Source organism: Bactrocera tryoni, chromosome 3, assembly GCF_016617805.1.
Source record: "Bactrocera tryoni isolate S06 chromosome 3, CSIRO_BtryS06_freeze2, whole genome shotgun sequence".
NCBI lineage: Eukaryota > Metazoa > Arthropoda > Insecta > Diptera > Tephritidae > Bactrocera > Bactrocera tryoni.
This window is the reverse complement of record NC_052501.1, coordinates 78,661,615-78,687,001: the sequence shown is the minus strand read 5'-3', so window position 1 is coordinate 78,687,001 and position 25,387 is coordinate 78,661,615. Positions and strand designations below refer to the sequence as shown.

The 25,387-nt window shown below is 37.6% G+C and overlaps 2 protein-coding genes across 4 annotated transcripts; both read right to left on the bottom strand.

Annotated features, from left to right (window-relative positions):
• Positions 1-1,738: 1,738 nt before the first annotated feature.
• LOC120772866 (receptor expression-enhancing protein 1) lies at positions 1,739-14,286 on the bottom strand. Of its 3 annotated transcripts, none has more exons than XM_040101699.1 (9): positions 14,028-14,278; positions 13,240-13,422; positions 11,223-11,295; positions 10,947-11,144; positions 10,195-10,308; positions 8,111-8,197; positions 7,500-7,648; positions 7,274-7,406; positions 1,739-3,092 (listed from the first exon to the last, which is right to left on the bottom strand). In XM_040101699.1, exons 2-9 carry the CDS (start codon positions 13,269-13,271, stop codon positions 2,985-2,987), a joined length of 894 nt encoding a protein of 297 aa, XP_039957633.1. In that variant the 5' UTR covers positions 13,272-13,422; positions 14,028-14,278; the 3' UTR covers positions 1,739-2,984. The 3 variants fall into 3 exon arrangements, with proteins under 3 accessions (XP_039957633.1, XP_039957631.1, XP_039957632.1); XM_040101697.1 differs by lacking the exon at positions 1,739-3,092 and adding an exon at positions 4,095-5,262 and having other exon boundaries at positions 14,028-14,286; XM_040101698.1 differs by lacking the exons at positions 1,739-3,092; positions 14,028-14,278 and adding exons at positions 4,095-5,262; positions 13,564-13,897.
• Positions 14,287-14,783: 497 nt separating this feature from the next.
• LOC120772728 lies at positions 14,784-24,712 on the bottom strand. The gene is made up of 6 exons (XM_040101489.1): positions 23,901-24,712; positions 17,302-17,364; positions 16,911-17,068; positions 16,461-16,833; positions 16,254-16,406; positions 14,784-15,266 (listed from the first exon to the last, which is right to left on the bottom strand). Exons 1-6 carry the CDS (start codon positions 24,438-24,440, stop codon positions 14,793-14,795), a joined length of 1,761 nt encoding a protein of 586 aa, XP_039957423.1. The 5' UTR covers positions 24,441-24,712; the 3' UTR covers positions 14,784-14,792.
• Between the last annotated feature and the right edge of the window lie 675 nt (positions 24,713-25,387).

The following is a 25,387-nucleotide window of genomic DNA, read 5'->3' as shown; positions in this document are numbered from 1 at the left end:
AAGCAGCTGCTGCTTTCACTGCAGCCACAGAGCTGTTGCCAGTCAATGTATGTATTCGCAATTTTCACAAGCTGACTTCAAGGTCAAGGTCAGGCCGAAGAAGAAGCGCAAGCGCAACTAGGTCTCCAAAAACATATTTGACATAAGTATGTAAGTGATAAAACTGAGGAGAAAAGATGTTCTTACGTAAGTTGGACTGCATATCCCAAACTATCGGAGGTTTTTGTAGGTTTGACGATTTGTAATTGTCTGGTCCTAAAAGTGAATATAACTTTTTGATAGCAGAAGTAGGGAACAAGCTACATATTGATGTTTGCAAGAAATAACATATGATCAAAAATGACCCGTGTTCACAAATCTTTTTTTTTTTTGTTGCCTACCATATAAGCTCATTTTGAGCCAATACACGCATTTAAACGTCTAATACAACTTTACATACACTCTTTAGGAGCCTCGACTGGGACGGGTTTCAATTTTCAGAATATATGTATTTCGAAATATCAGCTGATCAAATTTGACACGGATAGTGTATTATTCGAATAATAATATTCGGTTTGCTGTATCCGAATAGTTGTGAGTGCTAAGGACAAAACTTAGGTTTGATACAAAACGACAAAATATTCTGTTGATTTTTTTATTTCCTTGCTTAACGGATACGGTTTAGCTGTAAATAAATATGCATATCCTTTTCCGGTCCGTTAAACTCATCATTTATACTCTGAACAGGATATATTAAGTTTACCACGAAGTTTGTAAGACCTAGAAGGAAACGTTGGATACCCAGCAAAATATATGTTGTTGTTGTTGTAGCGGCAGAATTCTGACGAGTTGACAGGCCGTGACGATAAAAAAGTTTGAGTCCGTTCCGGTTACGTAGACCCGACTGTCGTGGCAACGGATATATGTATGTATATAGTCGGAGTGTCTGTATATAGCTTTTCTTAGGCCCAAATGAGCTTTCAAAATGGTTTTCACTGATCCTTCCGACATTCCAACGATGCCAGTAAGTTCCCAGACTGTTAATACTCGATTCTGAAGAACCAATGCCTTTATTTTATTGACGTGTTGATCGTCAGTTGACGTTGATGGCCATACTGGACGTGGTTCATTGTCAACGCGTCTCGACTCTCTTTAGGAATGTGTTTTCACTCGCAATTTAAATAAAAAAGTCTTACTACTTTTTGCCCTCAGTAGTAAGTATATGGAAAACTTTTTCATTTGACGAGATAGCTTTATGAAATTCCGCATTGATTATTATAGAAGGCAATGTTATAAACTCCGAACGAATTGTTGAGATCGGATGGATTTAGCATAAGTATACATATGTATGTATGTAGCTGTCATACAAACTGAGGAACTAAGTCAATTCTTTTACGAAAATCTCTTGTATTTGTGGAGCGTATTATAAGCTTGGTGCAATCGAACTTATCTCGTAGATATATTCTGTACACACATACACCTAAATGTTATTACACAAACTTAAGGAAACTGAATGCATTTTTTTATTTATCGTTCTTAATGTTAGTAACTATTTTCATTACATTTATACATATGTAGGTATGTACTATGTATACAAACGTCGTCGAATATGCGAGTATATAGTACATTATCTGGCGGAGGGAAATAGAAGGAAATTGTAATTGGCCAATACATACATACAAAGGTATATACATATAATATGCTTAACTAAAGTGTTGTAGGAGTTACGAGAACTTAAGTATAAATACATTTATGTATGTTTGTATGTATGCATGTGCGATTCATATTATATATGTATGTATTTATGTAAGTAATTAATTAAACATAATTCAAACTAATAGTTGAGCACCTCTGTTCACAATTTTTGTAATTTGCTAGCTGAAAACCTCTAGCATCCAATTATAATATTTATTTGATTTTTTGCTTTGTTCGCTTTGTTTGTTATAAAACATAAACATTCGATGCTATTTAACATTAGTATTAGTAAATAAACTAAAATAACACAAAAAAACCTGCACTCAGCTGGCGGCATACACAAATGATATAGTCCACACAAGCCGTATCACATAGGCCACACACGTAGAGAGATCCTACTGCACAGCATATATATGTATATGTATGTATACATAAAACATAAAGTAACTTTAAGTTTAGACATATTTTTTGCTATAATCACTTTTACTTGATATTGTGGGTGATAACGCTCAAGGAGCGAGGGGAGAATTAACAGTAGCGGGGAAGGGAGAGATTCTGCGTAACAGTCATAATACTTATAGCGTTTTCTTTCATTGACGAAAATGTTGCCTCATTATTTGGCAATATTGTGCAAATATTCCATTACTCCCTGCAAAATGTTTCATTTCTTAAATTATAAACAAAAAAATGGCATCCTATTATAAATCAGCTGTTGCATTGTTTACGTTCATAATTAATACATACAATATAATAAATTTATTAAACATATGTAATTCAGACTAATAGTTGAGCACCTCTGCTCACAATTTTTGTAATTTGTAACAAAAAAACGCGTATCATTTAACACTTTTTCTTTTACTTCATTAAAATACTTTGAAACTTTTTAAAAACCATAAATGAAAATTCACGGGGCCACTGACACTACGTTTTGAGAGGGTCGAAAATGTTGCACTTTTGCCTGTTTAGAAGACAATACTTAAAAAAAACATGCAACTGACAGCCCGTGCATAGAGCAGTATAAATGCAACATTTTTGTGAGAAAAGAAAACGCTATTATTTTGAAAAAAAATTAAATCAACCAACGGTCAACGGTGTTTCAAAGGTTGGCTTAAAAAACTTAAAAAAGTTTAATGCTAGTATGTATAACTTCAATTTAAATTTACAGCAATAAAAATCCTTTAAGCTGCCTTTTCGTAAGCCATTGCTGCAAAAATTATAGTTTTTTTGCTTTTTATTCCGATGTTTGTAGAGTCTTTCAATTTGATTACGACTTGCTTTCGTCGGCTGTTTGTTTGTTTGTTGCCTGTGCTCTACTTCTCCGTCTGCGATTGCGTCTTGCTGCGCGTTTTCGTCGTGGCTCCAATGACTTTTTCAGACTTTTTAGTGCGTGGAAGCGTGGTATAGCTAGCCGACATAACCTGTAATGAAAATGCAAAAATAAAATATATATATGTATATATATGCATGTATATACTTAAAATTTGATAGTTAAAGCGAAATTGTGAAAGAGAGTATAAGCAGGGCAAACAAAAATGCAACTGCACATGCTCAGTGGAACAAAGGAGCACATGCATGTATTATCAATGAGTGTAAATTTGATATGCGAAAACTGTTTGAGGGCCAGTACATAGTGGAGCGCGGTGCCAAGTAGCTATAAAAAAAACATAAAAGGAATAAATATAGTATAAAAGTATTTAACGCAGTTGCACTTTGAACCAATGGCGCTGCGCTCCACTATGCGCTCAACCTCACGCTCATCAGAAGCCGATTGGAACATTTTAGGTTAGTTTAAGCCAAAGAAAAAGTGCCACAAATGTGCATTTCTTTATTGTATCCATGTAGATAGGTGCGCGTGTGTCGCCGGGCAGGTGTGTTTTTGGGTAAAACTGCAGGTACGCGATTTTTGCAAGCTGTTAAATGCGCTACGACATACCGGCTTTGTTGTTACCAACCAAAATGTGCGCACATTAGCACAAACATAGTATGGGATTCGGTGCATGAGTATGAATCGTATGTACAATTTCATGAGTTAACAAATAATGATGCAAGTTTGTATGTATAGAGATGCGCAACTGCAAGCTGCATCTGCGAAATTCATTGCAGCAACAAACATTAGCGGGGGAAACAGTAGAGTAGCAGCGGCTTAAATACAAACACAGTCCAACATTTTGAAACATTGCAACAGAAGTGGATTTTTTTGCTTACAGTTCTAAAAAAATTGTTGTAATTGTAGACCGTTTCTATAAGTGGGTGCATTGTTGTTTTTGTAGAGACTATAAATTAAAAAACAAAATCTTTAGGCAACGTCTTTTAGCAGCATAGTTTCAAATAATGGGCCTAGCACGTCTTTTGTGTTGTTATCGTTATTATAGCAACAACTATCGCCCAATTTCGTGCATCTGCTTCGCACTTTGCCTTTGTCTCGCAGTTTTTCTTTAGTTGTAAGCTTAGTTTTTCGTTGTTACTCAGAAGAGGAAGAGACTTGGAACTAGAATTAATTTACAATTGCGTCTCATAACGGGTAGTTGGCTTTTCGGCACTCGCCTCGTTTGCTTTGCCCGTCAAATTGTTGTTGCTGGCCAAACGCAGGAGATTGCTCTTTATATTTCGGAATATGTTCCGGTGAGGCGCTGGTGAAGGACTACGCGAAGATAAGCTAGCCGCATCTACGCTACTATTAAGTGCTGGGGTGCTGCTCACAACATCGGCTGGACGTGTGGGACGCGGCGGCAATGGTGGAGCTGGTGCTTTGCCTTTGTTGTGTGTTAGGGGGCGTGGCATCACTAATTTACTATCAATTGCAGTTGTGTAAGAAGATGAGGTTGGTATTGTTGTTGTTGTTGCAATATTGGCACGAAAATTATCTTTGATAGCTTTTAAGGTGTCTTGTAGTTCTTTGGCATTGATTTTCGGTTTTTCGGTAGTTGCTTGAGGTTCTACACCGGTTGTGGTTGCTTGAGCCACAGCTTGGTTTACGATATCGGTGGCTTTTATAGGTAAATCGATTTCCGCGCAAGCAGTTTTAATCTCTTGCGGTTCAAAGTTGTCTGAATGCGTCTCTTCGACATCTTTCTCCGCCTTTACTCCTTCAGCTTCCTCTAATGTGAGTAGCGCATCTGCGAAGACATCGCTTTCATTGTCCTCATCGCTGCTTTCGAGTGTGTTGTATGTATCGCTGTTACTGAAATAATAATCATCCTTTAACGCTACTTCATCGATGTCGGCAATGGGCGCCTCGTTTGTCTCCTCCACTGAGTCCAACTCGGCTTCTAATTGCTGTTGCGTTACTGCGACGCCGTCAGCCGTTGGTTGGTCTTTGAGTTTTATAATTTCTTTGACGTCAGTTTCTATCTCAAAACTACACTCCACATCATTGATCTCATCAATGGTTTGCATTTTTCCAAGTGACAAGCACTCGCCGTCGTCGCCACTTTCTTTGTCGCCATCGACATGTGGCATCTCCTCCAAAATTTGTATGCATTTCTGTATATCGACGACGGTTGGATCGTGTAATGCCTCAAAGTCTTCTAAACTTCCCCTAAACTCTTGAGCTCTGGGCCTAAACTTGTGTTCGGGTTCATTTAAAATCTATCGGGATACGGGGTTTCAAATAAATAATATGAAATAAATTATAAAATGTGAAGCAAATAATATTAAACAGAAACCTGTAAAAAAAAACTAAAAATTAAAACATAATGAAAATAAAGTACGAATAGTTTTTTAGGTTAGGAATCTCGAGATAACTAAAATCGATACTTTGTTGAGCGATTATTTCTTAAACGCGTGAGAAAGAGTGCATGATATGTTTAACTTTTCCGACAGTCCGATGGCCATCAAAGCTCTACTTTAATTTTCATTAACTTTAAGGCTTGAACTTTGGAATTTTATTCTTTCGAATCGCTAGACTGAGCCAATACAACGAAGAAGGTACAAATTCTTTGACTTTTCTGATAGTTAGAATAATATTAAACAGGGTTTGTCCGGAAAGTAATAGGACTGTTTTTCTTCCGCGTGACTATACTTCGGGGCGTGTACGCACCGACTGGAATCGGTAGAGAGCGTTCCTAGCTAACGAACGAGCGACTGGCCAGTCGTCTCCGAGCACCTGGAGAGTCAGGACAAACATTTTCGCGCGACGTGTTTCTGTGAGTGATACAAGCCGAAAATGCAAAATGCAGCGTTCGTTAAGAGCAAAGGAACGCAGTTAAATTCTGTGTGAAACTCGGTAAATCTGCGACAGAGACGTTTGATTTGATCAAGCAGGCCTATTCAGATGTTGCTTTACCAAGAAGTGGTGTGTTTCGGTGGCACCAGGGATTTTTGGAGGGCCGGGAAGAGGTCGCTGATGAATGAGCAAATCCAAAGTGAACCCGATGCTCATTGTCTTTTTCGACATCAAAGGCATCGTCCACCATGCATTTGTTCCTCCTGGACAAACGTCAACGCCAAATTTTACGTGGAAGTCTTCAAGAGACTCAAACGAAGGCTCAACCGGGTCCGTCAAGACAACGCAGCCAATTGGAAGTTGCATCACGACAACACCCCGGCTCACACCGCCTTTCTTGTGAACAGCTACATAACCAAGGCCGGCATCCAAATGCTTTCGCAGCCGCCCTACAGCCCAGATGTGGCCCCCCCGGACTTCTTTTGTTTCCTTGCTAAAAAGGTCGATGAAAGGCAATCATTTTGAGGCGACAAAGGGGATCAAAGCAGCAAGCACCTCGGCTTTCACGGCTATTCCGGAGAATGCCTTCCGTGAGGCCTTCAATGCTTGGAAATCGCGCTGGCAGAATTGTAACGATTGGTTCAATAAATTTTTTTAAATCGCCTCAGCCCCATTACTTTCCGGACAAACCCTGTACTGCCTTGGTGCCATATTCATTTCTACGATTTAACGCAAAGGTTTGAGATATTTTCGGCAACAAAAACTTTGGTTTTGGAGATAAATAACTTAATAGATTTTGCTATATTGCTGTAAAACGGTATGCGCCTGTGCATAGCAACAGCAGTAGAATGTCATAACATACACATATACAAGCTGCAATTTTGTGCGGCATCTTTTAGGCGCTTACGAACGAATGCAGCCATTTGATATAGAATTGTGTTAAAAAAAAGTTTAAGTAAAAACAAAACAAAACTATTTCAAGTTTTGCCCTGTGAACAAAAAATCCCTAATAACTTTGCATTTTAAACTTTTCGAATTTCGAAAAATTGTGCTAACGGCATTTAATAAATTTGTGTACCGTTAGCGGCAGCAAATTTGCTTACCGTGCGCAACAAATCCTAAATTTCATATGCAATGCTTTTTTGTCGCATGCTACAAAAAAGTAACGCGATCAATACTTTTTATCGCATGCTACAAAAAATTCAAATCTCCGACTTTTAAATATTTTAATTGATAATTTTTAAAAACTGCATGCGCGGCTACTTTAGTGATAAATATTTTTAAAGTCTTTGGAGTCATATTCATCTCAGCAATATTTTCAATTAACTACTTTAAATTTTAACGGCAATTCGCTACACTGAAGCCACAAAGTAGCACAAAAATAATGATAATAATAGAAAAAAAAACATAAAAGCATCAACGCTTGCGCCTTACCTCTGTTGTACGCCTGGCTTTCAAACGTGTTTTCGAAGCATTTGTCATCGACGATGTTCTGCTTAGGCCAACCGATACCGGCTCGGCGCTGGAGTAACCCGAACTAATGTCTTCCGATGATCTTATATTGTAGCTATTGGCGACAAGAATGAAAGTTCCTTTGTTAAGCGAATTGTTCATGTTTTTACATATGTATGTATGTGTGTAGCAGAAAGTCAATGCTTACTTAAAACCATCCGCACCCTTAGCAACATCCACCTCGGAGAAATACATGCCGGTTGAGTGGCGTGTACCCGACGCTGAGCGGGCAATACTTGCCTGCGGACGTGGACGCAGCAGCCGTTGCTGTGAACGCATTTGCACGACTTCGTCGATCTGATGGCGCAATAAAATGTATGCATGTATGGATGTGTGTATGTGTGTGTGTGTGTGTGTGCAATTGTATGAAGAAAAATGATTATTGTCAACAATTGGAAAGACGCTATTGTACAGTAATTGCTTTTTATTTTATTGTTGTTGTTTAAATTTTGTTTACTTCTTTATTTATTTTTTTTTTATTTTTATTATTTTTTTTAAATTTTTTTTGTGAAGTAAAATGATTATCGTCAACAATTGGAAAGGCGCTATCGTTCAGTTATTGCTATTTATTTTATTGTTTTTGTTGTGGTTTATTTTTTTATATTTTTTTTTTTTGTTATTTTTTATATTTATATTATTATTTTTTATTTATATATATTTTTTGTTGTATGTACATATGTTTTATTTATTTACTTTTTTCATATATTTTAAAATTTTCTGTTATTTTTTTTATTTTTATTTTTGCAATTTTGCACTTACCTCGTCCTGCGTGCGTTGCACATCTGGCTCCGAGAGATCGCTCAAGCTGTAACTGCGTCGCAACGTTTGCACCAGGTTGCCGCCACCCTGTTGTGTATAAATTTTGCGCGCGACAAAGAAATTTATCAGTTGTGTTTACTTTTATCCATACATACATACATACAGGTATGCAGCAAGAAATTTTTCATGTGTTTGCAAGGATGAGTGTGATATTGTGCCGTTAAATGAATGTTTTTTTAGATTTTACAATGAGACAACAGCGATTAATAGCAAAATTAGGTATAAAAATTTGTAGGCATATATTAAATTAAATCGTAAAAAAATTGTTACAAACTAATAGTGTACTTAAACAACTAATACAAGCATACATAAGATTAATTAGCATTTTTTTTATTAATAGAGTTTGAATTGTGGCGTTTCGAGGTTGTTGGCTGGCAAACGTCGTCTGCTATCGTCTGCTCAGAGATCATTGTAACTGCATACAAATGTATGTATGTAAATGCTTTCGTGCCAAATGATGCAGGTCCCAGCTACATACAATATATAACTGCATTTGCGCATTTATTCGATTTCGATGTCCATGTCTGGTGTGGCATCGCGCAATTTGCGCCGTCCTCTGATGCCTGCGCCCGTGGCTTTCGCCGCAGTCGCTTTGCTTTGTTTGCTATCACGTGTTGTTGTTGTCGTTATTGTTGTTGTGGATGTTTTGCGTGTACGCGCCTTTCGTGTGGGCAACTCACGTGAACGTGCCGCACCCTTTTCTCTACTTGCCACCACCGCCAGCTCTTCTTCGATGAGCATTTGTTGCTCTTGGCGCATAAGCGCGTCAATTGGCAGTAAATCCAGCTGCTCGTCATCTTCTGAAAACTCCAATTGTGCCGCATTCAATTGACCAAGTGAGGCGGAACGTTGCATCCAAGTGGCATCGCCAGCAACATAATCTGGGTCATCGCGTTCGTTGTGTGCATTACGACGGTACCGATCGATCTCATTGTCCGAATGTGAGGTGCTCAGCTGTGCTGGAAATTGATTGTTGCCAATTGTGCCCATGCCGAACTGGACCGTCTGCGTATGCGTCGTCGCGTGCGTGTACATTTGTGCGTGTGTGTTTGGACGCATGCGGCGGACAAGCGTGTTGTTGTTTTTGTTGTTGGAGCGCGCGGACAAGCGTTTTTTTTGTTGTAACGCGCGTACAAACGTGTATGCGTGCGCCGTAGTATATTCGTGCGTGAGTTGAATTGCATTTTTTGTTTTGATTTTTGTGTTTGTTTTTGTGAGTCATATGTTAGATTGTGTTAGGCGTTGCGTGCGTTATAGAGGAGGAACCAAAGGAAAAGAAAATAAATATTATTCAAATTAAAATAAATCAAAAAAGCAAAAGATTATTGTGAAAGTAAACAGACATAGCAATCAAAAAATGCGCCAATTGTAAACGGTAAATGATTTTTGGGCTAAGACAATACGAAATTGGTGGCATAATGGATGCAGTTTTTTGTTTTTACTTCAAAAATAATTCTTAAAAAAATCAAAAGACATTTAAAATGACGCAACATAATACATTTATTTGTTTTGGCATACAAAATGTTTTAATGATGAAATCAAATACGAAACCGCTTAACTAAATTAAATTAAATTTATAAAATATATATGTACTGCGATGCATATGATCAAGTAATGGGCGGAGCTGCATTTGCTTAACACGATTACTTATTTATAAAGCTTTAAAACCAAAGAAATTGCAAATTGTATGCTTAATAACTACAACTTAAGCAAATGGCTTGCATTGAACTGCATAGAAACTAAGCAAAAAGCTAGTCTGTTGCAGCACAATTGCGCCCCAGTCGACCAAATGCATCTTCAGCGCGTCTAATAAGCGGCGTATTTTTTGTTTTGTTTACAAATGATAATTTTTATTATATATTTTTTACTTATAATGATGATGTTTGATGAGTTACGGTTAAATACGAATATTTTGCTTGCAGTTGTGATGAACACAATGTAGTGAAGTTGTTTACATAATGATTTTTGATCGCTAAAAAAATATGTGGCATTTTTTAATTATTGCTGCGTTGAAAAACATTTACCTTGAGCGCTGTTTGCATGATGACATTGGTAGCATAGTTGACGCCTTTGGTGCCCAATTGTAATACAGCTGAGTAGCCACGTTCTTTGGCTTGATTGAGGTACTCGTCGATTTCCTAAAAATTGGGTGGGGAAAAACATATATTTTTAAATCTGATATGATTAAAATCTATCTGCTTTGAGAAACGTTAACTACGGCTGCACTAAAGCTAAACCCTTCCCAGGTGCATTTCTTATAGCGTAGAGGCGTATAAAAAGAAAAGGGTTTACGTAACCGGAACAGACCTGGATTTTTATCCAACCAAGGACCGTCAACTCTGCAGAATACTGCCACTACAACAACAACAAAAACAAAAAAAAAAAACAAAAAAATGTTTATCTTGGCCGTTCCCACAACGGTCGGGTCTCCGTAACCGAAACGGGTCCGGATTTTTTGTCCGGCCAAGCACTGCCAACTCGCCAGAATTCTGCCACTAGACCAATCATCTTTATCTTGACTGTTCCCACGACAGTCGGGTCTAAGTAATCGGTACAGACTCTAATTGTTATTCATCCAATTATGATTTTCAAAGCTCAAATGTACTCTGAGTGCACTTTGCTGCTGCTTATAGTTATAGAATTTTTCAAAGAAAAAATACTTTTCTAAACGTTATTTCGAATGTTCGCTAAAGCTGCACTAACACTATAAAACCTTTACTGCATATTGTGGAATTTTTTATGTATTTGAAAAACAACAACAAAATGTGTTTCGCACCTGTTCTCTGCGTGTTAGCATGGGGTGTACGAATTTCCTGTACAATGTAGAGCTACCCTTTGTAGCGGGCGACAAAAGCCATAAAACAATGATCACTTTCACTTCATAGTAAAATGGAAACCATGAAAGAAAGATATCCGTAAATGTTTCGATGCATGTAAAGAAAGCGTACACAATCCAATACATCATCCATTTCACCTAAAAAGAGGAAATAAAGTTGCAATCAGCTATTTATAGCGTACTTTGTTTTTTAAAAAAATCATTTTCATTACTCACATATTCTTTCACATTTTTGGTGCGTACAGCCTTGTAAGAAGCGTATGCTGGATATAGAGTACCAAAGGATAATCTGAAAGCAGGAAATATAATATTTTGTGCCCATAAACGTGGCGATATAAATGTGGCTATCAAAACTAAAATACAAGCCGTTGTAAATGAAACATGGGGCAATGGCCAGCTCTGCACTACTTCCAAAAAACGTCCGAACAAAGTCAAATTATGCACAACCTGCTCTGTATTTATAATATTTGCATCAACTGCTGGCGATTGTGTGCTCTTTTGTTTAAAATAGAATGCACGGCGTACATTGTCCGGTGGTGGTGGCGGCTCATCGTCGTCGAACTGCCAAGTATTCGGGTATAATAATGTATTAGAGGCGGCAAGGGAAGGGCTGTCAACATTATCAAGTGAATGCCCAATAAATGCTGCTGTTGGATTACGATTATAATAAATAAACGATTCAGGTGGTGCATCTAATGAATAGCGACGATAGTAACCACTGTCGTCCGTTGCGTACATGGGCGGTGGATACGCTGCTGCTGAGTTGGCGTGCCAACGTTGGCCATATTGTAAACGTTGTGGTCGCTTTTGTAAGAATTTTTGCTGCTGGTATGGCACCTCCCGCGGCGATGGCCACTCTCCTCCAGCATGATTCTTCCAATCGCTACTATGCATTTTACTACACACACAATACCAGCTTATTGGCCGCTTTTATTGCGGACGCTTTCTGCTAGCGTGGCAAGCATTCAGTTTCCAGTTTTTTTCTTAAATTGGGTATTTTGTAAAGTCAAGCGAAATTTTTGAAAACAATCTACTATAAATGCCAATTATTTGCCTACTGAGCAGGCACTGAATAGAGTTTGTACTGCGGCAACAATATATTATGCTCAATAGCAATTTGCAGAATACAATAAAATTTCTGAATGAGTTTTGTAGTAGCAGCAGACGCTCATATTTAAAAATAGCATGAAAATTTCGAGTAACATTTCGAAATCGTTTTCGAAACGTACATTCGGCCTGTCTCGTACACTAAAAATATGCTCAACGAGAGTGAAAAGTGGGCAACAGTTGCACTAGAAAAACATTAGCAGCTGAGTTTGGCATGTTGAAATGATTGTATGCGTATCGGTGGTAAAGTTGCAAAGGATCTATGAAAATTTACAAAATGTATGCTTTTCGAAATAGAAGTTTTGTTTTCGATTACAAATCTATAAACAAGTACATCAAATTGTAAATATTTATATAGCCGTGTTTCGTATTTCTTTATAGCAGCGACCGTAGCATATTAATCCGTTGTTTGATTTCTTGTGCTCTGTTCATACTAAAATGCCGTGTATGACTCTTGAAAAGACGTAATGGCACACAGCTGTATTTATTAATGGACACACATTCTATGACACATTTATTGTACATATGATCGTGTGCTTATAAACTCCATACACTGCTTACATATATACATATGTATATGTATATACATATTTACTTGCAAATTGTTTTATGTGCCCGGAGTACTTGAACGACGCCTATTCATTCACGCATGCGATAGAGCAAATGAAGCGAACTACGCGCACTTTTTTGGTGAACGAAATTGTTGCAGTTCAGTTACCTGAAAAGTGGTATTTCTAAATATGTTAAGGTTTAAAGGAAAACGGGTAATGACGTGTCGCCGACAATTGCTTCAACAAAAGCTAATAAAAATGTTACTAACAAGGCCCACATATAACGGTTCGGTAGTTTCGTCTGCTTTATTTTTTTCTGTCTGTTTTTTGTCGCTTTACTTATAAGCAACAGCACAGCAAGCGTCGTCAAAGCAATCAATGCATACGCCGCTACGGAGTCTAATAATGACAATTCGTGCAAAAACCGGAAGTAGTGCCAGAATGCTTTTAACGTTTTCAATTTCCTAAGTGGGCAATTGTATTTTAGTTTTATAATTACTATAATTTTTTATATATTTTAAAAGTTTACATTATAAGAAGTGTATTCCACTTGGCGCATAGTGTTGGGTACTTACATTATGAATCGCGAGAGCAATGCACTTATCATGGTGATTAGCTTTGTTCTACAAAATTCACACTATAGTAGCACCTAACGTTGCACTTCGTCGTCCTACTGTCGTCTGCCACTGCTTGGTGCCTCCTCGGGTTAAGTAGACACTGAAGTTTACACGCTCACATCAACGTAGCTATCGGTCTGCCTAATTTGTGTGTAGTTGTTATAACATGTGAAATTTATAAGACTAAATTAACTAGAAAATACTTATATGTATGTATGTGCATATGTTCATATGTTACTTATATGCTAAAAGATGCAGTTCATGCGACACATAGAATTTTACCTCCGTATATATGTATGTATACGTTTGTAGGCACTCCTAGGCAAATACAATATTATCCCGTAAATCAACTTCAATTAAATTTTGCACAAATACTTATTTACATATGTACATGCCCAAACATCTTGCTAACAGCATCCAAACCGCTAAACCTTGTAGTTGTTTGAATTACTTTTTTTTTTGTTTATATAAATTATGTATGTGCGCACAATAGCAATATTTTTTCTATGGCAATTTGTAGTTTTTTTTTGTTTTCAAGTAACCTTGGTAAATTAAATTTCATCACATTAGTAAGAGTTATAAAAAATCCTCATAACCTTGCATCCTCCCTATTTGTTTAACGATTTTTCCTGCTATTCTTCTTTTCCTATACTATTTTGCTTAACACAGGCCAATTAGGTGCAATTATTATAAGAACAAGGGTACATCAAAATCTTTAAGCCCTTCTCTTACTTTTTTGTACATACCTTTGTTATTTCACGGCTACTGATTCTTAAACACTAGCGCGAGTCCTCAAATTCTTACGCCTTTATTGGCCACTGTTACAATAATTTTCAGCCTTTTTGTTAATTAAATTAAAAACTTCATATTTCTTTAATATTGCGCTTAACTTAACTACATTTATTTATTATATGGCTTAGTATTTTCACACATCTTAGTTTTCAGCTGTTCTCCTCCAGCGACTGATTTTTAATCCCAACCAACCAGCCAAGAAATATGTATAGAAACAAAACAACACAACAGCAAAAATCAACAATCAGTGTTGCATTTTGTGCTGTTGCACACTGTTTAGTGCCGCTTTGCTAAACTGTGCAATTAACTAATATATGAAGTTTAGTTATAATTAGTTTATTCTATATTCATATATATATATATATTCATATATAATCATATGTATGTATATATTCTTATATTCATAAATTATTTAATCAAAGTTGCATTATCGTTTAGCTCTCATGAACTATTTACTTCAAAGAGGGATTTTGAGAGTGCTACATCACTTAGATGTGAAACAGGGTGTGCTGCAAGCAATAAAACCGTGTATTTGAATTTCAAACGCTTTTACAGTGACGGTGAATTACTTCCAAATGGAATTAATAATTAAACTTCTCTTATAGCAATTAATTATTATTTTTTTATTATCCTAAAAAGAAAACCCCGATTTTTACAAAACCATAAGCACATATATTTATTTGCCATGTTTGAAATGAGATATATATGCATATATACTGTTAAAAAATACCTATAATGGAAGGGTTAAGACACATTCCCAGTGTTAAAACCAGTATCGAAATGGACAATAACGCACAACAAAGATAATTGGGTTGAATGGGCATTTTAAAAATTTTCGCTGACATTTGTAAGGACGACGAAAACAACAGTGTAGAGTTCAAATCATCCGTTGACGTGCTGTGATAAACAAAAGGACGTGCACGTATATGATGACCGTTAGCCTGCGCCTTTTGGCACGCATGCGTTACCGAAGCGGCCAACACAAATGGTATGACACCCAGTAGAAGCCAAAGTAAAACGTTGAAAATATTCAAAAGTACTATTTCCAAAGCCGAATAATGAAAATCCAAATCGTTGAAAATATATATTAGACCAGCAAATGCATATGCTAAATTCATAACGGTTAAAAAACACACAGGCACAGCAGCATGACGATTGAGATGCTCCAATAACTTGTGAAATTCCAGTACCTCCTGTGGAATAAAATCAATTTTGAGTTGCTAGTTTATTTAGTGTCGTTAGTGAGTAATAAGTCTCATGTACAAGATTTCTAAAGTGTGATACCGTAAACCAAATACAAAATAACAGATCGATAACAGTTTAATTCAGGCGGTTCATAAAAACAGTTAACCAAAATATACTAAAGCTCTCTTTATTCTATAAATTTATGATTAGCGATCAATTATTTTCCGAATGAATAGAATCGATGTCCTATAAATATTTTAGGTTTGAGAGGTCTAAATAAGTTTTAAACCAGCTCCGACGAGCTCGTAGATTGTTAGCAGATTTACGGTTACTTGTAAAGGATTGAAACCCATTAGAACAAAAATTTTGTTAGTAGAAAGAAGTAAACAGTTTCACGACTTTGCTAAAGATAGAAGCAATGACCCTTTTATACTAATTTTTATACCGCCTGATCAAATTTAACCCTTTAAAATGGATAGATAGATGGACTGATGAGCTCCACAAGATATATGACGAAATTGACATAGTTCAGCGAATTAAGACACAGAGACTACTTTGGCTAGGTCATGTCGCCTAAATGAATGAAAACACTTCAGTTCCGCTCCACTCAGTTGGAAATGCCAGGTGGAGAAGGATCTGTCTACACTTGGAATCTCCAATTGGATGAACACAGTCTCTGAGAGTATTCGGCACAGTAACAGACTAAGGGGATAAGATCTGCCTACACTTGGAGTCTCAAATGCGCCAAATAGCGAAAGGAAGAAATGCGATGTTGTAAACTCAACTATAACCGCGTAAGCAATATCTACGCCAATAAAGAAGAAGAGGTCCTTTAAAAATACTTTATAACGTCGAATCAAATTTGACCCGGACCGTTTCACTTAGGGTCCAATTTTGTAGGTGATAATAAAGATTTGTATTAAAATATGTTTAAATGTAGTCTGTTGTGAGTCCGGTTCATTTTTGATCATATGATATATATATTTTTTAATTACCCGCATCCAATCGGTGGTCTCAATGGAATGCATCAAAAGTTTATGTGACAACGCAGAAATGTGTACACGAAGCAAATAACACTGGATGCAATAGTTGGCGAGTATTATCACTTCCACCAAGTCCTGCACAAAAAGCGTGATGATCAAGACAATCTGCGACAAAAATATAAATTACCAACATGCAACACAATCCAAAATAAAGCGCACCTTAGTCGCCAGCTCCCAGTCCGCCAGTATGCCAGTAAACCATTTCACTTGTATGATGCGCGACTGCAAAAGCACCGACGGAATTGTATAAGCGAAGAGGAAGGCCAACAACACCACGCCACATAACAAATATGACCAGAGTAATTTACACAAGCGACGCGGTTCCAAGGTAGTGAGAAACACACGTTCGATCAGATTCTGTAATTGCTCTTGATCGAGTATTTTGAAAACAATTACAGCCGATATGAAACTGGACAGATTTAGCGCGTTGGGAAAAATGTGGCCGAACAGTAGTTGACCGACGGTGTAGGTGGCATTGGAGCTGGGATCGTTTGTGAGGTCTTGATCGTGCGCAATGAAACCGCGATCGCCGCTGAAAATGTAATCATTTGCGTTATATTAGTGTTATTGTTACAATAAAATTGGGTAGAAGAGTTTGAATGCAATTACCGATATGAACATAAATACTGTAAAAAATATCCAAACAATAGTATCAGCAAGACCAGCAAAGCCTGTGTATAGTTTAAGCAACAAAGTACTTTCGATGTGTCTGTTGGTATGGGATTTACACCGACAAGCGATAGAACTAAAATAAATGGGCGCAGAAACTGTAAATGAGATGTTTGATGTGTTTAGTTTGTGATTGAAAATTAATAACCAGCAATACTATAAGAGGTTGGGTCAAAAAGTCCATGCAGGCTATGCAAAAGATACATTTTCTTCTGCGATATGGTCTGGATTTGCTTCAAGACTCGGAAATTTGGCATATTTAGAGTTGATAAATTTCTTAGATACACAAATTTTCATTTTCATTTTTCTCTCGTGATCTTCAAAGTTTTACCTTGCGTTTGCAATAGTCGAGCAGCTCAGAAGTTGGCTCATGTGAATGCCGTAAGTCTTCTACCTAAAATGCAGAAATATAAAAATAGTAATTAGTAATGAATAAAAAAATACAAGTTTTATATAAAATTTGTTTTTAATATACATAACTCCTCAATATATTTTCAATTCATTTGGAAAATAATTATGTTGTGCCGTTTGAAGTCCAAACCTAAATCCTATGGGCTGTTTAAAATCTTACTTTACACCATACTCCCACCTGCCTCACTTCTTCTAACAAAAAACTGGATTCGCTGCAGATTCGATACCTTATTCAATTGACCTTCGGTTTTCGTAAAACTTAGATAATATTCAAAAGTAAAGAGTCTGTCAGGGATACTCAAATTGTTGAAAAAACTACATGCCAAAGCAAAGTTAATCTTTAATTATTATTTTTATAACAAATCACAGTTTAAGAAAGCTATATAAACATACCGCTCTAGAGCAGAAGTTTATGGAAGAAATGTGGTCTCAGCTAAACATACATATATAGTATATACTGTTCACTACTTCAAAATGCGATCTTGGCTGCTGGGCTTAAAAAAAATATATTAGGTGACACTCGCGTCGCGATGTGTTGTGATATGAAAGTCGTAAGGTGACATCTCTGTAAGTTGGTAGTCAGCTGGCTGTATAAAAGAAACGCAGGCAACGTGCTTGGCCGGTGCTTAGGTGACAGTCGCGCCGTGAAGTAGTGTGATTTAACAGTCATGAGGTGACCTCACGGTAAGCTGACTGTTCTTCTTCTTCTTAATTGTCGTAGACACCGCTTACGCGATTATAGCCAAGTTAACAACAGCGCGCCAGTCGTTTCTTCTTTTCGCTACGTGGCGCCAATTGGATATTCCAAGCGTAGCCAGGTCTTTCTCCACCTGGTCCTTCCAACGGCGTGAAGGTCTTCCTCTTCCTCTGCTTCCCCCGGCGGGTACAGCGTCGAATACTTTAAGAGCTGGAGTGTTTTCGTCCATTCGGACAACATGATCTAGCCAGCGTAGCCACTGTCTTTTAATTCGCTGAACTATGTCAATGTCGTCGTATATCTCGTACCCCTCATCGTTCCATCGAATGCGATATTCGCCGTGGCCAACGCGCAAAGGACCAAAAATCTTTCGCAGAACTTTTCTCTCGAAACCTCGCAACGTCGACTCATCAGTTGTTGACATCGTCCAAGCCTCTGCACCATATAGCAGGACATAGTATCAGCTGATTCTTTCTCTACTCCTCCTTTACAAAGATACTGACCATTAACATGAAAATTTACTTCATCGGCCGCCGTGAGAATTTGTCTCCAACTGCTATTCTGAAATTTGCCTCCAATCTTAATAAAAAAATTATTTGGGAGTTATTCTTCTTTTTTGGGAGCTGTGCTCTTTTATTGAAAATCAATTAATTAATTAAAAATTATAATTCATTACACTTAACTTTAAGCCTACGTTTGCCGCTGCAACGCGTATGATATTTGCTGACGCACTCTCAGCGATTTAGTTGATGTCGTATTCTATTACTTTGTATCATATGATATTAATGCATCATATCATATCGTATTGGGTCTATTCTGGTAATTAGCCTGTATTGATTATTGGTCTACTTCCATCTGGGACTGGTCTACTTCCATCGTGGACTGGTCTACTTCCATCGGGGTCGGTGGTTTAGGTGGCAAGATCGGTCTGTTGTTAAAGGAAGTATTTCCTCCAGTATAATTGTCAAGTTTTTGACATAAATGTAGGGCTTGGAGCAAGGTTGTCGGTTTTCTCATGCTGACAAGACGAGATAATTCGCCATTTAGTCCTCTAATGAATGTGTCAAGGGCTTTGTCCCTATACGAATTGATCCATACAGTCCGTATGGACTCGTCGCTTAATTCGAGATATGCAATTTTGTCTAATATAAGGGAAAGGTGTTGGTAAACTTTTTGGTAGAAGGTCAGAATGTCATCATGGCATTGGATCAGGGTGGTCATCTGCTTTTCGAGGGTATCTATGTCCCTTTTATCCGAATAGTGCATCATAAGGCATTTTCGGATTTGACTCCATTCGAGTGGAGTATTGTACGACTCCAGTACGGTGTCGGCATCGCCAATTATTTTATGCCTGATCCTCCATACGATCGCGAAGTACTTAGGGGTGTTCTTAACCACCTCGTACGCTTTAAAAATTCTGTCGACGCTTTTCCTCCAGGAGTTAAATTCTCCTGGTCGTCCCGAAAATTCTCTAAGGCATTTAACCATGTCAGGAATCTTGTCTAATTCGTTTATATTATTTGCGTTCAGTGTAACGCTGTGGTCGGGTTCGGTAAAGTCGGTTATAGACTGCGCATTCATTCGTTCGAGTACTTCTCGAACTATCGTCGTTATTAGTGTGTGGTTAGGGGTGGGAGGGTTCAACGGTTGGATGGTTCGCCCATTATCTAACCCCATCTGGTTTAGTTGTTCGATCAATTCTTCTGCAATGTCTGGCATTATATTAAACTATTTCCTTTTATCTCTATTAATTAAATTTCTTTTAGCTCTCGATTTCTTTAATAATATTAAGATTTCCTTTGTAAAAGTTTACAGTAATTTAAAACTTTTCCTTCGCAATAACAATATTTTCTTTAATAATATTAAAATATTGTCCGGGGTTGTCCTTTTCACCGGTGATACTGGAGTTCCTCAAAGTTGCCAAATCGCACGTGATATTGCGTTATAGCCGCTAGTCAGCACAGTATTTATTATTAGTTTCTTACACGCGTAGCCTTACTTTTTTATTTTCGGGCTTTTTACTAAGTTCGGTTTTTTTTTTTTAATTAGTACCTTTTGAACAATTTTTATTTTGTTTTTAATAAAAAATATAAATTGGGAGCTATGCTCCTTTCTTGCTCTCCGCCTTAGAACTAAGAATTACAATGAATTACAATTAACTCCAAACCTACGTTTGCCAACCTGTGTCGCAGCGTCGACAACGTTGATCGGTAGTGAATGGCAGAGTCGGGCACTTCAACAAACGTTAATTTAAATGAACCAAATCGGTTCATTTAAATTAACGTTTGTTGAAGTGCCCAACGTGGTCGTTGTCGACACTTCAACAAAAGTCACCGATCTTCCAGTGAAGGTAGCTGTGACGTGACCCTCTTATCAGGTACGTATTGATAAAAATATGTGAATGTTGTTATAATAGTTATCATTATTGATTTATAAACAACCCATCTTCCCCATTCATAATTATAAAGTAGTAAATATAATTTTGTTCTTATATTTTTCATAATATCCGTATATCTATTTCCATGCAGAAATTATCGAAATAGAAGTAGTCACAGTAGGTGCATATAATCACACGGTCAACATATATTGTCGTCTGCCGGAGTATTATAACCGGAGAAAACGTCTGCCGTTGAAAAATAAACTAATAATACTATTACAAATAACATATTCTATATAAAAATCAGATTTGTTAAAATGCTTTCGAAATTTTTTTGTTTTTCAAATTATCAAAAACGTCTGCCACGAGGTTATAACTGAAAAAATCGTCTGCCATTTATTTTTCTGGTTATATTTACCATATTATTTGCTGTGACCAAACGCCAGCTTTGTTAAAACTGGCGAACTTGGTCTGATTTACGTATGTATGTACCTGTCTTACCTGGGTGACGCCATAGCTACCTTCGCTGGGCTTAGCTGTTCCCCATTTCATGTTAGGGTCACCGAACAAAATATCATCTTTGGTAAAGTACAAGCACTCTGCTATTCACTGGCTCTTAGACTATTAGGTCTATAAAAGAAACGCAGGCACCGTGCCTGGCCAGTGCTTAGGTGATTGTCGCGCCGTGAAGTGCTGTGATTTAACAGTCATGAGGTGACCTCACGGTAAGCTGGCTGCCAGCTGGCTCTATAAAAGAAACGCAGGCGCCGTGCCTGGCCGGTGCTTAGCTGACTGTCGCGCCTTGAAGTGCTGTGATTTAACAGTCATGAGGTGACTTCACGGTAAGCTGGCTACCAGCTGGGTTTATAAAAGAGAGGTAAATACAGTGCCTGGCCAGTGGTGATGTTTGATGCTACTATGGCATCTGGTGATTTGTTGACTTGACATGAAAGCTTTCCACTCGGCCGCCGTGCATATGTACATATGTATATCAGAAAGTGCCTGTCCACTGTGCAGGAGGGCCAATAATTGGTAGTGATGAGTGAACATATGATGTCTGAATTGATTGCTTTGGAGCTCAAAAGTGTTCGGAATGAAAGGGAAATAGAGCTCGAGGCCATTAATAGTCACTGTAGCAACGGTTTAAGGTTGACAGCTTTTAGACGGTTAAAAAACCGGTTCTATTCTGCTTACTGTCATGGCAACGGTGTAAGTTGTTATCTCATTAACTGATAACAAAAAGTCTTACTTGGTTTCAATTGAATTTTAAGCCCCTCCGAACGGTTAATGGATGCTAATAAGAATCCGTTTTGGGTTAGAAATGTGTTCGTATATTTGTTATTTCGTTCGAAAACGTTTTGTTCACCTAACAGTATTTCGAGTAAGAGATGTGCCATAAAAAATTTGACCCGGACTGACCGAAAAAAACTACATTTTGTCATGGCTTCTGAGCTAATATAAGAAAACCAATTTTCAATGCACTTGTTGTTGGTTTCGTCTCGATTTTGGAACGTTATTCGCTAGATTGTTTGACGGTTTCGACGATATTCTCATAAAGCTACGTCTTGTCATAAGTAATGATGCGTTTACTGCATGTAGGGATGGACGACTCGTTTGAAGAAAGATTTGATTGACTTCAGACCTTCACTGAATGTTTAGTGTCAATCAAATACTTGTGTTCGTGAAAAATTTGCCTCCCTCAAACACTTCTGCAACTTTTTCAACTATTCCGTAGCCATCAGAAACACAAAATTTCAAGGAAACTCATTATTCGACTTATTTCTATGGTAGAAATTGCCAGACAAACAAATACTAATTGACATATGGCGATCAAACTTCACACGAACACAAAAAAAGGTCGTACCAATATAGGAATGCACCAATCCGCGTCAAATTTGATCAGGTGGTATACTTTTTAAGTCTTGCATATACATAGGTCGCCGTATTCGAATGATCGATTGTTTTTTACTCGTAGCGATCAGACATCGATTGGTAATATTATTGGGTAGTCAAAAAAGCTTTTCGTATTTTTGTCAATAGATATCGTTGCAGTCGTATATTTCCAGTGCTACCAATAACATGTGCCATGTTGGAAAGGTGAGATTATAAGCATCATTTAATCAAGAAAAATTAAACTTGGGGAAATTGGAAAAAAGTTATAGCTGTTCAAAAATGAGTGAAAATAATGAAAAAATTCGCCATATTTTGAAATTTTTGTATTATATAAAAAAGGGAAGAATGCCACGCAAGCCACTAATGAAATTCGTAAAATTTACGGAGACGATGCTGTATCAGATTGTGTAGCACAACAATGGTTCGCTCGCTTCCGTTCTGGAAATTTCGATGTGGAAGATGCATCTCGCTCTGGTCGACCTATCGGTGGAAAAGTAGATGAAATGATGGAAAAGATTGACCTGGACCGTTACATAAGCAGCAAGGACATCGCTAAGGAACTTAAAATTCCTCATCAAACCATTTTGAACCATTTAAAAAAAGCTGGCTACAAAAAGAAGCTCGATGTTTGGGTACTACATGAATTGTCTGTGAAAAATTTAATGGACCGAATTAACATCTGCGATTCTTTGCTAAACGAAATGAAATCGAACCATTTCTGAAGCGAATGGTAACGAGAGACGAAAAAGGGATCAAATATGACAATAATGTGCGAAAAAGATCATGGTCTAAGCGTTTTGAAGCTCAACAGATGATCGCAAAGCCAGGATTGACGCCTCGAAAGGTTATGCTGAGTGTTTGGTGCGATTGAAAAGGAATCATCCACTATGAGCTGCTCCAGCCAGGTCGAACAATTGATTCTACATTTTACTGTCAACAACTGTTGAGATTGAAGCAAGCATCTGAAAAAACGGCCTGAACTGATCAACAGAAAGTGCTTCGCCTTCCATCAGAACAACGCTAGATCACACACATCTTTGATGACCCGGCAAAAACTGGGAGAGCTTGACAGGGAACTTTTGATGCATCCATCATATAGCCCGGACCTTGTACCATCGGACTACCATTTGTTTCGGTTAATGCAGAACTCCCTTAATGACGTAAAGTTGGCTTCAAGAGCAGCCTGTAAAAATTAGTTGTCGCCGAGAAACCAGAAAAGTTTTACACTAATGGAGTAATGACTCTAGCGGAAAAATGGCAAAAAGTGGTCGACCAAAAGATACATTTTTGGTTCATTAAATTTCATTATAAATATTAAAAAAATAAGTTGATTAGAAATACGAAAAGACTTTTTCGACTCGACCCAATATATATACAAAAGAGTTATTTGAATATTTTAAAATGCAGCTCACAATCATATAAATCTTTCATTACACTTGCATTTTAATACTTTATGTATGTACAGACATATTTACAAATATACATATATAATGTGTACGGTGATATACCATTCGTATGTTTGTAGATAAAAAATTGTGCCTTTACTACTCACAACAATCTCAGTCATGCTATCACCGAGCAGCGATGAACCCACTGTTGTTGTTGGTGCCGAGAATGGATCTAGCCGATTTGTTGATAGCCGCAAAAGAGCGCCAGCGCTACTGCCAACACCCGCCGCACCAACACCGCCACCACTGTAGCTATAACGGTTCGGTGAGCCCACATGATGCTGATGGGAATGCTGACGATATGAAATATGACCACTATGGTTGTTGTTGTTGTTACCCGTATTTCCGTCACTATTTTGTCTTAAATGCTGCTGCACATGCACCGCTGATAAAGCATCGTTTTCTCTTCTGCCCGCTGTGCCGCCAGCGACTGCACATGCAATACTATGCGGACAATTCGTGTGTGGAGTAAAATTATTGAGCGGATTACTTATTTGAGATGAGGCACTGGTGCTCGCCGCCAAAGTGTCCACACAGCCGTACATACGCGGCACGCTCTTGCTACGCTGAGCCACAGCATTTCGATTGGACCAGCTGATGAGTGAGTCCTCGGAGTTGCAACGGGCATTGGCCGAAGGAAACATCGATCGCTGTTGATGATGCGCGACGCGAATGGTGTGAATTTGAAGTTTACTTTTACAACTTTGTCTAACGGTTATTTGGACAGCTTAAAAATTATTATATTTGTTAATTCTTTTTTATGAGAAAAATTTCGGTTTCAACTCGTTTGCATTTCACTTTGTACACACTTCTCACTCCGCTGCTAAATCTCGACTGTTTTTGAATGGTTGGGTCTGCTCTTCAGAAACTCACTGATAGGCGCGTTAATGACTCAAAGAGCTGTGATAACCTCACAGATTGACAAAATTCATTCTTGTTTACACACAAGTTTATTATTATACTGCATTTATGTAAACTGTGTTGGAATGTATGTGCATTAGAGCGGGTCGATTTACATGAATCCAAAATAAATTAAGAAATCGCGTATGCGGGAAATGTTCCACGGATCTTTCAGAACAAATTTGCTTAAGAAACTATGGGCCTAAAACCAGTTTCGAGCCAGCGATTTTTAAGACGAAGTTTTTTAGGGATCGTAAAATATTGTTCATCATTTTTTGAGGTAGCCGAATGAAATTTAATACTTACATATGTGTACATATTTTGATATTCTATTGATCATTTGTTGGAATCGGTCAGATCGTCTCATAATCTCTTAGGCTAAGTTGTTCAAAATGATCCGTACAACATTTCTCGAGATTTTATAGAAAAAAAAATCGACCCGATCTAATGTACATATGTATATTATTTTCCGACCGCGAAATGTTTGTTGAGTGCAAGTCGATGCAGCCAGCTTATATCGTCTTATTCTGTTATTGCTTAAGGCGGAGAAAATTTGTTGAACTCGAAAAATCGGATTGACTCATATATGGCACTAGAAGGAGACTCTGAAGAAATGATCAAAGTTGAGCCGGACTGACAAAAAAAACTTATTTTTCACGTATTTTATTGCAGATCTTTATCCTTGAAAATA